The sequence below is a fragment of the Trifolium pratense genome, linkage group LG3, assembly GCF_020283565.1.
Source record: "Trifolium pratense cultivar HEN17-A07 linkage group LG3, ARS_RC_1.1, whole genome shotgun sequence".
NCBI classification, from domain to species: Eukaryota; Viridiplantae; Streptophyta; class Magnoliopsida; order Fabales; family Fabaceae; genus Trifolium; species Trifolium pratense.
In genome coordinates, this window is record NC_060061.1 from 36,848,239 (window position 1) to 36,866,651 (window position 18,413).

An 18,413-nucleotide genomic window follows, 5' to 3' on the forward strand; every position below is an offset into this window, starting at 1 on the left:
CAAAGAAGACAATGCTAATGTTCCTGATGATGCTTCGAAATTAATTGTTAATCCTACTGGTACTGCTAATCCAGTTCGGGAAATGATAACAACAAACGTACGAAACTGGCTTAATAATCCAAAGTACAGGAAGTATAGAAGAGGTGTTATCGCATTCTTAGGTTTATTCTTGGTAAAGTTTTTTTTTAATTTATTATTATTATTATTATTATTATTATTTATTATTATATTTAGTTTTGAAGGGTAATGTTGTCATTAAGAAAAGTCAACACCATATATGAGAGGGTAAATGTGGAAATAATAAAAATCCACACCAAATTGGGATATCCCCTTTATATTATGTATAGATTTATTTCTAATTTCTTTTATTTAATTTTTGATAAAGTGTTGTTTGTTGTAGATTTTGAATTACCTGCCACCCTTCGTAAACAACCTTGTGCAACTCTATGAAAACATTAAGAAACTTTTTAGAAAGTGATGACTGAGCGTGGAGTATTGATGATTGCAGTTTATTATTATAGCATATAAATATGTTTTCTGTGCTTTTCTCATTCAGGTTGAATAATGACGATGATGTAGTAGATAAGATTGATCCCAATAACATTGAAGCACTAGACTGTGGAAATTACACCATTGAAGCACTGTTGAAGAGGTTACAATTGGCAGTTGCACGGCTGAGAAGAAGGGTGTGAACAAGATTGTGTGTATAAATATTTAAATGTTCTCATTTTTTATTGTATTAAATCTTAGCCATCGAATAAATCTAATGGTATATTGTATGTGCTTCACCGGTGAGGGACTTAATTGAGCCCTTACCCTATAATCCACCTAATTTTTTATAATAGTTTATGTTAATTATACAAATAACAATTATTTACACCTGTGATTATTTTTTATAATAGTATACTCTTCGTTCTCTTTTTTATAAGCAAAAATCATGATTGAATAATTGATTATTTGGTCTATATTATACACCATGTATATCAACTATTCAATGAGAATATTTGCTTATAAAAAGGTACAGAAGAATGGACGGGGTACATCAAAATTTAGATAAATAATAATTTTTAGTACTTGTGTGTTTGCAACGATGTCTCTTGTTTTTTTTGTACGTGTGCGAACAATATAAAATAATAGAAAAAAAATAGATAAAAACAAATGAGCAACAAAAAAAATAAGTAATGATTATATTTTTATAAAATAATTATAATATTGCAAAAAAATTCTATTATTTAAAAATAATATAAGTTTTTTTTGTAGATAGACGAAATGACGTCTGAACTAGAAATTTCGACATTTCTATCAATTGAGATAAGAATTGTTGACATTTAAATATATTTGTGGGTATTTAAATATAATAATTTATTTGATAAATAATAGATACATAAATTAATATTGTAAAAAAAATACACAATATAATAGAGGTTTTGTAAAAATCAATAAAACAATAGGGGTTATAATTTACAATTACTAAGTATTTCAATCATATATAATATTCAATCTCACATGATATACATGATTCAAAGAATCATTTAATACGTAAAAAAAAGAAGTGACATATTATTTCTTTACGAGATATATTGATGAGAATAAAGTTGTTGTGTTATTTGTTATTGAAATGCATGACTATATTTCTTTTTTTATAAATTAAGAGCATCTAGATGTCAAGGTAGGGACAAACATCCCAATTTAATTGAAATCCCTATCATTCCCCATCCTCCACCTATATAGCTCATATTATTAATAAAAAAGAAAATAAAAGTTATACAAGAACTTGAGGGACATATACCTAACTAGTGCGTCCACACAAGTGCGTAGAATAATCAAAGATACCAACTTCTATCTAATCATAAAAGACAAAATAGGAAGTCTAATAATGGAGGCAAATGGACCGACCGCCAACACGAAAACAGTCCACGTACCCAAATTACTCCTTGCGGCAAGCATCAAGCGATGATACTTTTTCACGCAATACAGTCCGAAACCAATTAATGATACGAATATTGAAATGCATGACTATATATATATAGTTCATACTTAACTAATGAGAATGAGAAAAAATAGCGTGAATTATCTAATATTTAAAATTTATTTCTATTTAAATTAATAATATATTAATTTTGTCATATTTTCTTTAATTAATATTCATAAATTTTTAAATTTAAAATAAAATTATTAATGTCATATTAGTATTATGTTCAAAATTAAATAAGTTAAAATATATATTATATATATATTTATTGTGAGAAACACTTGCTTAGGCACACCCATTTGGGCACAAGCTTTAGGCACACACATACAAATAAAAATAAATTAAAATTGTCACATCAATTCCACTTTAACCATTTTATCTTTATTTTTTAAAATTTTTTGTGAGTGTGCCTAACACATATAATTTATGTTTGTGTCTATAGTAGACATTCTCATTTATTGTAATATGAGGTAAACTCTACGAATTTCCGAGTTGAATTTACATTTTAATTTCACGTGACCAAATCGAGTTGATGTAAAAACTAAATTCCGAAAACTTTAGGATTATTATAGGGCAATATCAAGATGGCTTCAGTGGCGGCAAAAATTGAGACAAAGCGACAGAGATATGAGAGATGGGTTCAGTCAGCAACAGAGAGATGGGTTCAGCAACAGAGAGATGGAGTCGGTTACATAGAGAAGGAAATGTAAAAGGGAAAAGAAGAAGTGAGGGTCTCGTTGATTAGTATTATTGCACATGTCACTCATCTAACAAATGAGCTAGAATTCTATAAAAACCAGAGTATATAGAACTAGAGCAGATATAAATTCAAATATCCCACCATGCATGCTGCAAAAACAACATAACAATTAACCGAATACAATCTGGACTGGTATAGGTCGACCAGATAAAGAAATAAACGTCTACACCTTAACTGGCTAGACGCTTAGGGGACTGTGGAGTGGTATAGGTCGACCGGATAAAGAAATAAATGTCTACACCTTAACTGGCTTGACGTTTGGGGGACTGTGGACTGATATGAAGACCATATCATGAAATAATATTACAGTTTGACCATACAGGTCACCGTGAGCTTAACTCCTACATGCACGTCATGAGTTCCACTCCTATGTCACTAGTTCAACCACATCATGAGCTCTATCTTCCCGCTAGCTCATCTCCACTATGAGCTCTATCTTCAGGCCTAGCTCATCCCCACCGCCACGTGATCTACACGGACGAATGACGTGAGCTAAGTTTGTTACGTCTCCACGTGATACGCACAGACAGGTGACGTGAGCCACGTGAGTTCTAATTCCACGCATCCTGTACGGACAAGCTGCTTTTGGATCTCAATGTCATACCTATTGGGCCTGGATTCTTCAAAACAAGAGAAGATCCATTGGGTCAAGGGATGTTTAGACTATAAAAGGAGACACTTAGGAGGAAAAAAGGAGATTGATTCTAGGTCAAACAGTACATTGTAATAGTTATTCTCTTGAGTGCTATAGAACTCTTTAGGGCAGCTCACCTATTATATTCATAAATGTGAACACAATCTCATCAAACTAAAATGCATAGACTACCAAATTTATATATTGGTTGAATACGCAACTGACTTAACTGCCGTTAAAAAAAAATGACAACTTAAAACTGAAACCTTTTTGCATGATTTTTTAACCAATTTATTGACAAAATCTTAATATATACTCACAATATCCAATATGTTTCACATTACTCTCTTAATCTTGATTAAATATTGCACGATTTCATGATTTTCAAATAGTCTAGATAATAGTCCAGATAATAAAAAATATATATACTTTAGACGCTCTCTCAACACACACACCACTCCCCCATCAAAGAATGTACTATTAAAGAGTACGTTGTTCACACCTTTATAATATATTTTTCTTTAGCTTTTTAATTTTTGAATAGTATAAAATTAATATTTTTCGTGTACTAGAATTTTCGGTCTCCGAAACTGCCGTGAAGATTGGATCTAGCTATTCTTTCAGCATTTGCTTAATATTTTTCTTTTTTTTAATCAAGGGTTTACTATTCTTCTAGATATGTGATAACATTAATTAATTTTGGCTCTGTGGTGCCAGGTCATGCTGTTTAATTGTTTGAACTTTACAACGCATACAAAGAAAATTTTGAGCAGAAAATATGCAATGGATGGACCCATGAGTATTTATGCCATCACGTTGTGTAGGGTTTGGTATTTAGGCCTATTTGCATGCTAAAGAACAACGAGCAAAAAAATGAAAACAAGAAGATACTAAGAAACTTCAAAGTCTACGTACCCTTGTACCAAACAACCTAAATTGCAATCCATGGAAAATTTCATTGATGTTGCAAAATACTTGGATTTATGACTTGAAAAGTTCACCGATCGATAGAACCCGCCATTTTTTTTTATAGGTTTTCTTATAATTAAAGTGTGTTGGATACTAATAATTTTTGGAGCCAAGTCGTGCCAGGAATATACTGAATTGAATATTCCATTTCCATATGACTTCTACTCTTATTTTTACATTTTTTATATAAATAAATCTATATAATCTTATTTTAGATCCACGACCGTGCCAGATCATTACATATATGATATATAAAATTATAAATTTTAAGAATCAATCCAAAAGGAATAATTTCTGGCATACCGATCCTTCCAACGTACAGTTACCGTACGTATATTATATACACAAAAATCATATATTATGTATTTTTCATGATCCAAAAATTGTGCATTGATTTATGGAAAGACTTTGAGTGTGCTCTGCTGTTTAAGAAAATATTGTTTTTTTTAATAAATAAAGTGATAAACAAATTATCAAAATAGAAAAATAGTTGATGGGTGAATAACTTTCTTTTAAGTTTTTACAATTTTTATTGTCATTTTTAAAGTTCCTAAAATAAAACCATCTTTTGGACATTGAAATTGATTGGAATTTTTGTTTAATATATATTATTTTTTTACGAGATTGTGTGTCAATTTTTTTTATATTATAGTATTTTATATTAATTGAAATAAAATAAAATAAAATATTGGTAGAAAAATAGTTTTTTTTCTCATTTGATATATTGGTTTGTTTTTTTTTTTTTTTTGGTAGAAGTATATTGGTTTGTTTTTATCGAGCCCAAATCAATAAAAGTTATATGTTTTTATTGAATTGATTTTAAATATATCCAATTTATATAATATGATCATGTAAATTAATCCGATTAAGATTACATTGTTATCCGACCCTTCTACATGAGAAAGGTATATAAAGTCCCCATCATGGAACCAATGTCATTAGTTGTCGAAATCGAATAGCAGTTGAAAACCCGTCAATTTCAAAATTAAAATTAAAATTAAAATTCAAGTCCTATGTTATAGTTTTTCAGCCGTTATTCAATTCCGACAAAATTATATTTCGAAATATTGAAATATTCACCTATAAACAAATAAATAAATAAAATGAAAATACGAGAATATTATTAATTTCTTTCTGCTTTAAATAAATATTGGAAAGATGAACTATGAATGAAAGAATCACTAATCAATTAGAAGAAAAAGAATAATTAATGTTGATCGATCAAAGTGTACACTATGAGTTAGCTAGCTAGCTACAGTCACCGTTTCTCTTACAGAACTTGCACGAACCATCTTAAAAATGTTCTTATCTTCCACCATTTTCTTGCTCTTAGGATGAAACAACTTAAACCAAAACCCACTTTTCTTACTACTATAATCATTTTTCTCACTATCTTTCCTTTTTCTAGGAACAACAGTCATCGACTTACTCTTCACAAGTCCATTATGTTTTTGAAACAAAAAGATAGTCTTTCCCTTAGTAGAGAAAGATCTATCATCATGCATTGGAGGAGAAGAACAAGAAGAAACCGAAGACGAAGAGTCGTACGATGAAACCGAAGAACACGAAGAAGAACCAGAAGCAGAGTTTGTTTTTTGAAAACTAGAACTAGAAGATGTAGATAATTGATAAAGTTTATCTTTCAAACAAAGAGAACACACACCGGGAGATTGAACATGTTTAGGATGTTTTTTACAACGACCAAATTTGTAGTTATCTTTGTCTTTGGAATAAGGTCTATGTAGATTTGCCATATTGGAAAATTAATTATAATGTGAACAAGTTGGTTTTGGTTTGATATATATATAAAGAGAGATGAATATGAGAGGGTGTGTTTGATGAGTTTCCTTGATAGTTCGTGAGTGTTTCCTAAAAATGGTCTTTTTGACGCTTTTGCACAAAGTTGAAAATTAGACTTAGAATTGTTAAGAGGAATGTTAAAATGGACGATGGTGATGGTGACATGTGGATTGAGTCGGTGGTTGTGATTTGAGTATGTGGAAAAGACCAAACCTTTTTCTGTTGGGCGGCGTGGAAATTCTCAAGTTTGTAAACACGGGTTGCCGTCGACAAAATCAAAGCTACCCAATCAAACAAGAGTTTAATTTGTATCCACGGTCAGTTTAAAATTTTTTTACACATGCATCTAATGATCTGTTGACACATCATTTAATGAATGTGATTTATCATGTGTATTTAAACACTATACATGATGTATTGGTATATTATTAGACGCATGTGTAAAATAACTTTACACTGACAGTGTATATAAATTAAATTCATCAAACAAATAAAACGTAGTCGTTTTGTATTACTATAGTAGTATTTCCCAATTCCTTTTTTTTTTTTAACAATATTACTATATTTCCCATGCTAAAGAGTGCTTTAAATAAGAAAAAAACAATTTTTTTGACTTAAATGGTGTGTAATGAAATTTGGTGGAAATTAAGCATGGAATCGGTCACTATATTGAAGTTGAGATATGACCGTGACTTAAAATTTAAGTACCGTTGGAAATATTAAAAGAGTAAGAAGAATTATATTATATTGTGATATTAGATAATATCATGACACGTATCTTTTAGATTCCAGAGAACGGTAACGCTATGTGAAAGGAGCAAACATGAGAGGAATGACCACTCGTATTGTCGTTAGTGTTTCAGAGAGTTGAATTTAATTTTATGTTGTAAACGTTTGATGAAATAACATTTAATTATAACCGAATAGTTGGGGGCAGTGACCTCTCATTAGACTTAACTGAATTGTTCAACTCATCACGATTCATTCAGAAACAAGAGACAAATTATATAATTCATTAATATTAGGTAAAAAAAAATCGTCTTAAAAAAAATAAACTTGGACAAAACAAAAGTAAACTTCTTAAAAATACTCTTAAAGAATAAGTAAATTGTCTTAAAAATAATTTTGTTTTTTGGGTCAAGGTCTTAAAAGTAATTTTAATTTGTGGTAAAAAAACAATAAAAGTAATTTTAATTTCTTATTGAGGTGGTTAAAATTTTTAGGATTAAATGGTAGGGAAGGACCAGCAAGTACTCCCCCCGGCCCATTTTATAAGACCTTATTTGACTAAATGCACTATTTATATGTTTTGTTTTGACCGTATTTTTCTAAAAGTATATAAATATAAATATTATCATATAAAATTTTGCTTGATTTATTTCAATAAATATTTTTAAAATATCAAATTTCTATAATTTTTACTAATAAAAAATTAAAAATATTCATAATTAAAATCATGTAGGGCATACATACGGTGGTAAAAAATGTCTTAAAAGTTGGGACGGATGAAGTAGCAATCTATAGTTGTAACTGGCGTGTGGCTAGCTGGAATCTTTCAGTACACCAATGGTACGTTGCCATGCCTTGAGATACGGCGTGTTTGTAAGGTTGATTCGTGACAGGTGTAATTTTTCAACCAATATCATTCGCTCCAGCCAATCATACATTCTTTTTTAATTCATTTGGCCCAGCTACATCACAAGAGGGAAGTGTTCTTTCCGTACCACAAAGGCTTGTTTGTAGTAATTTATTTGAGAGGTGGGAACTTGGCTACCCATTCTATAAGATTGGGTCAGGTAGTCCATCCTAAGTGTCTTAAGTATATTGGTCTACAAAAATGTGATTTATAATATTATTAAACTATAATTAATTTTCAATTGTTACCACATAATTTTTAACAATTGCAAATACACTCATCTTCTAATTCGAATTCATATTTTGTATCCTTCTCTTCCATTTTTTTTTTTGGCATATTATTCATCATTCTCTTCCATCTTCTTCCTCTTGATATGCAACTTAAGTATTCTCAAAAATCTCTTTTTATTTCTTCTTCTCTATATGCATCTTTTTCTTCTTACCAAAATTCTTCTCTTACATAATGTGTAATATGATTTAGGTATCAAATTTGGGTATTTTCTTCAACAAATTTGAGTAGTTCTTTAGCAAATATGAGTTATTTGTTCTTCATATTTTGTAAGATTTTGATTTTAGTATTTGATTTAACACATTTTTAATTGAAATTAAAATCAGAAATATATTATAAATGATTTGTATGATGTTTATGGGTTATTAATTGTGATTTTTTTATGATAAAATTTGCCTGCAACTACTGGATCTAAATCTGTGGCGGCTAGAGGTTGAAGATGAACGGCCATTTTTTCCTGTTGTTGCTTCTAACGTGTATATATATATTAGGAAACTAATTAAAGCCATAATAATGATGCCTGGTGCAGTGGTTACACAGTTCCTTATGTAAGTAATAGGTTGTGGGTTCAAGTCTTCTTGAAGCCATTTTTTTTATATGGTAACATTATTTTATTTTTGAAATTATTGGCTTTGAGTTCAAACCTTTGGTTAAACATTTTCTTTTGTTCAATTTTATTAATTTTTTTTCTAAAAAAAACTAATTAGATTTGCTCTTTTTTTTTTTACCAAAAAAACTAATTTGGACTGGCCATAAATCTTAGTTCAATTGGAAGTAATGTCGAGATCTCTAGTGTCGAATGCTATGATCGGGGTTTGAATTTCGGACCCCTCCACTTTATGTGTGTGTGAGTTTTCGATGGTTTACCATTTCGTCTATCTACAAAAAAAAATTAACTAATTTGGACCAACAATTAATTATATATTTGAATTTTAAATTACCGAGATTGAAATGTCCGATTGTCAAAATTCAAATGTTTAATCGATTGCTTGTCCGTTTAGGTAATATATTAAACGGTCTAGATCGTCTCATGAATTTTTTTGAATTTCTTTATCATATTAAAGTTAGTTTAGTCTATACATAAAAATTAGAACAAAACATCAATCGTTAGTTGGTTTACTGTGATTGGCGCTGAATTTGGTAGGGAGGACCCCTGATCGATCCCCCGCAACTGCAATTGGAAAGGGACTAGAACCACTTGATGCCAGAACTGATCCTCGAACCAGATTAAATTAAATTGGTGGTGAAAACCAAAAAAATAAAAAATAAAAAATAAAAATTAGAACAAAACAAAAACAACAAAAATATTTTAAAAAGTTTAGTCAATAAAAAATATCTAAATAAATTAAATGTTTTATATTAAATAAATTAATTTTCTACCATAATATAATAAAAAACTTAAATTTTTAATAAAAGTCAATGACCAGTGATCTTATAAAAAAAAGGTCAATGACCAGTGTGAATGCAAGGGTCTTTAAACTAGTTTTTCATAATAAAAAATATACTATTAACTATTACTCCCTCCGTTCCTTTTTCTTTGTCGTTTTAGAAAAAAAAAATCTTTCAAATTGTTTGTCGTTTTGATAATTTAAGGTTATATTTTGCCTATTATACCCTCATATAAATTCCAAATATTTAGGAGTAGTTGTTGAAACCGTAAAAGATTTATGAAAAACTAGTTTAAAACTAAATTTATAATAATATATATTTGAAAAACTAAAGTTTTTTTGGTACATAACATATTAATTTTTTTTGGTACATAATATATTAAATTTTTAATATCTAAATAAATTAAATGTTTTATATTAAATAAATTAATTTTCTACCATAATATAATAAAAAACTTAAATTTTTAATAAAAGTCAATGACCAGTGATCTTATAAAAAAAAGGTCAATGACCAGTGTGAATGCAAGGGTCTTTAAACTAGTTTTTCATAATAAAAAATATACTATTAACTATTACTCCCTCCGTTCCTTTTTCTTTGTCGTTTTAGAAAAAAAAATCTTTCAAATTGTTTGTCGTTTTGATAATTTAAGGTTATATTTTGTCTATTATACCCTCATATAAATTCCAAATATTTAGGAGTAGTTGTTGAAACCGTAAAAGATTTATGAAAAACTAGTTTAAAACTAAATTTATAATAATATATATTTGAAAAACTAAAGTTTTTTTGGTACATAACATATTAATTTTTTTTGGTACATAATATATTAAATTTATTGGGAAGATAAAGTGTGTGAAAATAAAATAAAATTTATTGATGAATTAAAATAAGGGTATAATAGGAAGATAAGGTGCAAAAATACATTTTCTTAATTTATTGTTTTTTTTCTAAAACGACAAAGAAAAAGGAACGGAGGGAGTAGTAAAAAAGAGAATAAAATAGCCAATAAAAAAATTATAGAAAAAATAAGATGAATATGCATAAAATTAGGAATATAGAAATAGAAACATAAACAATATTTATATCAAAAAAGAAATATAAACAATATTTTTCATAAAGAAAAAATATACTATTAACTATTATAATAATAATAATATAATAATACAAATTTATAATTAATTGTTAGTCCAAGTTAGTTAGTTTTTTTTTTTATAGATAAACGAAACGGTAAACCATCGGAAACTGCCACACATAAAGTGGAGGGGACCGAAGTTCAAACCCTCATCATAGCGTCCGACATTAGAGATCAAATGAGACGATCTAGACCGTTTAATATATTACCTAAACGGACAAGCAATCGATTAAACATTTGAATTTCTAAAATCGGACATTTCAATCTCGGTAATTTAAAGTTCAAATATATAATTAATTGTTGGTCCAAATTAGTTAGTTTTTTTGTGTGTAGATAGACGAAATGGTAAACCATCGGAAACTCACTCACATAAAGTGGAGGGGACCGAAATTCAAACTCCGATCATAGCGTTCGACACTAGAGATCAAATGAGACGATCTAGACCGTTTAATATATTACCTAAACGGACAAGCAATCGATTAAACATTTGAATTTCTAAAATCGGACATTTCAATCTCGGTAATTTAAAATTCAAATATATAATTAATTGTTGGTCTAACTTAGTTAGTTTTTTTGTGTAGATAGACGAAATGGTAAACCATCAGAAACTCACTCACATAAAGTGGAGGGGACCAAAATTCAAACTCTGATCATAGCGTTCGACACTAGAGATCAAATGAGACGATCTAGACCGTTTAATATATTACCTAAACGGACAAGCAATCAATTAAACATTTGAGTTTTGACAATCGGACATTTTCAATCTCGGTAATTTAAAATTCAAATATATAATTAATTGTTGGTCCAAATTAGTTAATTTTTTTTTTGTAGATAGACGAAATGGTAAACCATCGGAAACTCACACACACATAAAGTGCAGGGGTCCGAAATTCAAACCCCGATCATAGTATTCGACACTAGAGATCTCGACATTACTTCCAATTGAACTAAGATTTATGGCCAGTCCAAATTAGTTTTTTTGGTAAAAAAAAAAAAGAGCAAATCTAATTAGTTTTTTTTAGAAAAAAATTAATAAAATTGAACAAAAGAAAATGTTTAACCAAAGGTTTGAACTCAAAGCCAATAATTTCAAAAATAAAATAATGTTACCATATAAAAAAAATGGCTTCAAGAAGACTTGAACCCACAACCTATTACTTAGGTAAGGAACTGTGTAACCACTGCACCAGGCATCATTATTATGGCTTTAATTAGTTTCCTAATATATATATACACGTTAGAAGCAACAACAGGAAAAAATGGCCGTTCATCTTCAACCTATAGCCGCCACAGATTTAGATCCAGTAGTTGCAGGCCAATTTTATCATAAAAAAATCACAATTAATAACCCATAAACATCATACAAATCATTTATAATATATTTCTGATTTTAATTTCAATTAAAAATGTGTTAAATCAAATACTAAAATCAAAATCTTACAAAATATGAAGAACAAATAACTCATATTTGCTAAAGAATTACTCAAATTTATTGAAGAAAATACCCAAATTTGATACCTAAATCATATTACCCATTATGTAAGAGAAAAATTTTGGTAAGAAGAAAGAGATGCATTTAGAGAAGAAGAAGTAAAAAGAGATTTTTGATATTACTTAAGTTGCATATCAAGAAGAAGAAGATGGAAGAAAATGATGAATAATACGCATAAAAAAAATGGAAGAGAAGGATACAAAACATGAATTGGAAGATGGGTGTATTTACAATTGTAAAAAGTTATGTGGTAACAATTGAAAATTAATTATATTTTAATAAAATTATAAATCACATTTTAGTAGATCAATATACTTAAGACACTTAGGATGGGCTACCTGACTCAATCTTATAGAATGGGTAGTTAAGAATTTGCCTATTTGAGATATTATTATTGATAGATATGAATATTTTATGTGTATAAATGCAAAATTACATGAAAAATACCTAAAATTTGAAATTTAGAGTGAGAAGATGATGCATTGGTCTAAGATGAAAACTTTGTCACATATGTTAAGTTGTGGTTAATCTTTTATGAGATTTACTGAGGGGTTTTTTAAAAATAAAGTATGAGTTATGTTGAACAATATTATACTAAAAAATAAAAATAAAAGATAAAATTAATATATATATATTTTTTGAAACAGTCAAAATGATATATATATATATATATATATATATATATATATATATATATATCTGAATAATAATCTTCCCAGCACAAGACGTGCCAGGAAAGACTAAGTAAGGTTACAAAGAGCCGAAAAACGAGAACCCAAAAAGAGGCTAAACAAGGCCCAAACAAAGCATAGGACTAGACCACCAACTATGGCAGTTCAAAGCTAGATTAACATTCGTCGCTTTCAACCACCGGTAGGAAAAAGTCTTGATCTTGTCCAACATATGATGCACTGAATTTGCTGAGCCTCTGAACAATCTATAGTTTCTCTCGGTCCACACCACCCACACCACAGCAAGCCAAATGAGCTGCAAGAAAGAACGTCGAGCTCGGAGACCACCTGCTGAATCAGAAAACTGTACAAAATGATCCGAAAGAGTCTGAGCAGTCACCAAAGGAGAGCCGATCCAGGAGCTAACAAGGGGCCAAAGGACACCGAAAGTACTGCATGAAAGGAACAAATGCTGAACTGTCTCAATCTCTCCGCAACCAGAAACACAATGATGGTCCGCCTCGGATAAAATCCCTCGAGTAACCAGGTTTTCTTTGGTAGGTAACCTGTCCCGTAAGAGTCTCCAGGCACAGATGGAAACCTTCAAAGGAACCTGGCGGTGCCAAATGAGATCTGACGCAGCATCCAAGGTGACCGCATCCTGAGAAGTCAATATCTGATATGCACCACGAACAGTATACTCATCGTCCAAGTCAGACTGCCACTGCCACCTATCTGAATCATGATCCTGCAAAGAAAGGGTAGAAAGTAAAGACTGACACTCTCCCAGCAGCTCCTCCTCCCACGCCCACAATCTACGCCGCCACACCCACGCCACCCCTCCAGCCTCCCAACCCTGCATAAACATCTCAGCCACAGTAGCCGATTTGTTTTCTGCCAGGTCAAACAACCGTCCAAACCGCTCCCGCAAAGAGGTCCCATCCACCCAAAGATCAGTCCAGAAAAAAGTATCAGACTCATTCCCTACCTTTCGCAAAACATGCTCACTGAACCACCCTCCCCCTACCTCACCTCCTCCATCCCGAATACGTGCCAACTCCCTCCACCACGTAGACCCACGCGCTCCGCCCTCACACAATCTGCCTCTCTCAACCCCATAACGACCTGCCAACACTCTAAACCACAAACCCTCCCTATCCACTAGCATCCTCCAACACCACTTGCCTAACAAAGCTAAGTTAAACTCCCTCAAACTCCGAACCCCCAAGCCCCCATACTCCTTACGTAAACAAATGGTATTCCAGTTAATCCAAGATATTTTCCTAAAACTCTCACTTCCCCCCCAAAAAAATTTAATCAAAATAGATTCAATAGCAGAGATAGTACCTGAGGGAGCTTTGAAGAAGGAAAGAGCATAAACAGGCAGAGAGGTCAAAACAGATTTAAGCAGAACCAGACGACCACCAAAAGAAAGGAAACGACTCCTCCAACCCGATAAACGATTCTTTAAACGGTCCAAAACCGGTTCCCAAAAACCTAAACGCCGCGGATCACCCCCAATAGGAAGGCCCAAATAAAGGAAAGGGATCTTTCCCACTTTACAACAAAGAACAGACGCCGCCTCGCCTAACCAAGAATCAGGGATGTTGACCCCTACCAACAAACTTTTATGAAAGTTAACCAGCAAACCCGACATGTTTTCGAACAGCACAAGGACAGCCCGCATAGCCCGAACATTCGCCCAGCTTTTGGTCCCCATCAACAACGTATCATCAGCAAACTGAAGGTGCGACACCGACATCGGTGATAGCTCCCCAACACTGTATCCCGTGAACAGATTGCGCTTAACCATGGCCTCCATCAACACATGAAGACCCTCCGCAGCCAATAGGAAAAGAAAAGGAGATAACGGATCCCCTTGCCTTAAGCCCCTCTCGAGAGGGAACTCATCGGACGGACTACCATTGACTAAGACGGAAGCTGTTGCCGTACAAACACATTCTTTAATCCACTTCCTCCAAAGATTCGGAAAACCCATCTTTCCCATGACAGCATCTAAATAACCCCAGTCAACCGAATCGTACGCCTTCTCGAAATCAACCTTAAAGAGAAGAAGCTCCTTCTTAGACTTACGAGCCTCATCCACTACCTCGTTAGCAACAAGAATGCCATCAAGTATCTGACGACCCTGAACGAAAGCCGTCTGAGATGCAGAAACCACACTCCCCATCACTAGACGCAACCGGTTCGCTAACACTTTTGCCAAGATCTTATAGAGGCTGCCCACGAGCGATATAGGCCGAAAATCGTTCAACCTTTGGGGACTATCAACTTTAGGTATTAGCGCAATAAAAGTGGCATTCAAACCCTTAGTCAAACGACCATTGCGATGAAAATCCGAAATAAAACGCATAACATCTCCTTGCATTTCAGCCCAAAAATCCTTAATGAAGCCAAAATTAATCCCATCGGGACCCGGACTTTTGTAACTATCACAGTCCCACACCGCAGCCTTTACCTCGTCCGAGGAGAAAGGCTTGATCAAACTACTAACTTCCGACGCCTGCAACCGAATAAAAAGAAGATTTTCTAACCCAGGGCGTACCACGTTAACAGCCTTGAAATGAGACGCAAAGTGAGACACGACCGCATGCCTAATAGGAACCACACCCTCCACAACGGTATTATCCAGTTGCAGGGACGTAATAGCATTACCCCTCCGGCGACTCGCAAGAATTGAGTGAAAAAACTTGGTGTTAGCATCCCCTTCCTTGAGCCACCGCGAGCGTGACTGCTGCCAACATATACTAGCATTCAGCCGGGAAAGCGAATGAATATCCGACGACACCCCATGAAACTCAGCCAACTCAGAATCAGATAAAACCACTTCCCCTCCCTTCTCATCAAGCGCGTCGAGTTGAACCTTCAAGGCCTCAATCCGACTAGGCAGATTCCTGGTGTGTGTTGTATGCCACTCTTTCAAAGCTGTCTTAATCCCTTTAAATTTCTCTTTAAGTACAAAACCTCCCCAACCTTCAAACTGAAAAGAATTCCACTTTTCGCGCACAAACACTTTGTAACCAGGGACATCTCTCCAGCACTTCAACATCCTCGAGGGGCGGGGTCCCCAATCCTCCTCATCCGCTGCCAGCACCAAGGGACAATGATCTGATAGCCCTCTCATTCTAGCTACTTGAGTACAATTAGGCCAAGATAAACACCAATCCCCAGAAAGCAGAAACCTATCCAAACGACTCATTGACCGCCCGTCCCCTTTATACCAAGTGAACTTGCGGCCACCCAACGGTAAATCGATCAAGGTGTTCTCCTCGATGAACCGGTTGAAAGGAACAAGGTCCGAGGAGCAGACCCCGTCTCTTACCGAAAGACGTTCATCAACGCTTCTGACAGCATTGAAGTCCCCGCATACGCATACCCTAGCCCTCCCCAAAGCCTGGATTTTCAAAGAAAGCGAGTCCCACAAAACTTGCTTCGCCCGTGAATCGCACGTCGCATAAACATTTGCTACATAAAACTCCTCTCCAGACCTTACAAACCGACCATGGCACCACAGAACGGACTCGCAGCTCTCAGACGACCACACCTCCACCTCAACGGTATTCCACAAAGTTAACAGTCCCCCCGACGCACCCACCGAGGGGCGGTAAGAAAAAGCATTAGGAGAATTACCCCACAGAGACGAACACAGAGAATCATCGCAAGATTGCAATTTAGTTTCTTGGAGACACAACAAAAAGGGGTGCTGCTGCCCCACCAACCTACACACCTCCTGCCTCTTCGCCAACCCCCCCAAACCCCTAATATTCCAAGACACAATCTTCATCGAGCACAACCCACTCCCTGCGTCTGCCCCGATGCCGTCTTCTTCGATTTGCCTTTCCGGGAAAGCGCGCTAAACATATTCTCAGCATCACCTTTGAGATGCACTCCTATCGCCTCCCCTACCTCTCTAACATCATCCGCCACCACCTTCTCACTACCCTGCATAACCACCCAATGCTGCCAATCATTAGTAGCTGAAGCCGTCGAAGATGACATGGTAGGCGAAACTTGATGTCTCACACCGCACTCCTGGGGTACTCCAACCCCGACTTTACGGCGCCTCTCCTTTTTATTCAAAGCTTTAAGCACCTCGGCGCGATCGTTGCTAGGCATTCTCGCTACTTTTTTAAGGCTAGAAAGCGTGTGCCGAAAAACGCCTCCTCCTCTTAACTTTTTGGGATCCTCCTCACCACTAGACTTGCGACCACTGCTGCGGCACTCCCCTTTACGGGGCCGCATTCCAGCAGAGCAGATTACCCCGACTTCCCCTTGATACATATCGTGCAGCCATTCCACACTCCATGGCCCCGATAACACAGAGCGATTCGCACATGGTGGACATGATGCTACCCGTTTACTACCACTTTGAGTCGGAAGAGGCCCAACTTGCCCAACGTCGCCACCAGAACGTCCATGAACGTCAACTGGCGAGCAAATTGAAAAACTGTCCTGCCCTGCCGACGAAAGGGAATTAACACCTAGCCCGGATACACGACCAGTACTTTGCACAACAAGATTCACACCCAAATCTGGGCGATGTTCACCATCCTCGCTTGCAGCTTGGCTATCACCCTCCAAGCCCCCTCCAACATTGAAAGGTTGGAAATTCTCGTGGGACCCGATTTCATCTTCCGCCTCCATAACTTTCGCAAAATTCTCAACTATAGCATCGACATGGCGTCGAGCTTCAGGATCGCCCTGGCCCTGGTCATGATCCGATTGGGACGACTCCGAGGTACCGTCATCCTCAAATAAACACATGTCATCCCCAAGGGTATAGCCCCATTCCTCCACGATTCTAACCGCCACCTGAATTCCGTCCACCAAAACAGTCTCAACTTTGTTGACAACTTCCAAATCTGACGTCGCTATCAGAACGCGAGCAAAATCAAGACGGCCCTTATCCATAGAACAATCATCCAAGCGTAAGAACCTGCCGCTCTCCATCACACAAAGCTTGAAAAAGTTCAAATTCCAGGCTTGCAGCGGGACACCATACAAACGAACCCAAGCTCCTCGTCTATAGGGTTCTACAAGGCTACCCCATCGTGTCCAACTCGAAAAAATAAGTTGAAAAAAATCTTTAGCATCAGTTACAACTGCCAAGACGTCAACTCCTGACAAACTTCGGACAAAAACCTTGTCAGCCCCCATAGGGATGAGAGCCACATCACTGAAGCCTGCGTCCGTTAATCGACCCTGCACGACTGAAACCGCCTCTCCATTAGTAATTGTCGCCACTAATCCATTTTGCGCCCATTTCTCATCTATAGGCTTAGTCTTGTAGCTCCGCATAAAAACCTGACAATCCTTCTCCCTAATAACTGCTGCCGGCATAGTCGAAACGTTAGGGGTGGGCCCTTCCTCCTGCGCCTTGTCCTTATGGCGCGTCATTTTATCTATACGCACTCCTAAGGAAACCTCAATATCACCCACCCGCACAGCTCCCGGGTCTCCATGATTTTCTTTAGCTGGAACAACATCGCTAACGGCTCCTTTCTTAGCTTGCGTTTCCAAAGAGACATGCTGGACGCCGTTTCCTAAAGAACTCACTGATCGCGCTGACTTATCTAAACCCTTTACCAGTCCTAAGCTCTCCGTCCCCATCCTCGGTCTCGCCGGTATATCACTACGATCAAAGCTCGCCAC

At 34.9% G+C, this 18,413-nt stretch overlaps 1 protein-coding gene across 1 annotated transcript; it reads right to left on the reverse strand.

Moving 5' to 3' along the window:
• Positions 1-5,524: 5,524 nt before the first annotated feature.
• Positions 5,525-6,220, reverse strand: LOC123916369. Its single transcript, XM_045967821.1, has one exon. It carries the CDS (start codon positions 6,087-6,089, stop codon positions 5,580-5,582), a length of 510 nt encoding a protein of 169 aa, XP_045823777.1. The 5' UTR covers positions 6,090-6,220; the 3' UTR covers positions 5,525-5,579.
• Between the last annotated feature and the right edge of the window lie 12,193 nt (positions 6,221-18,413).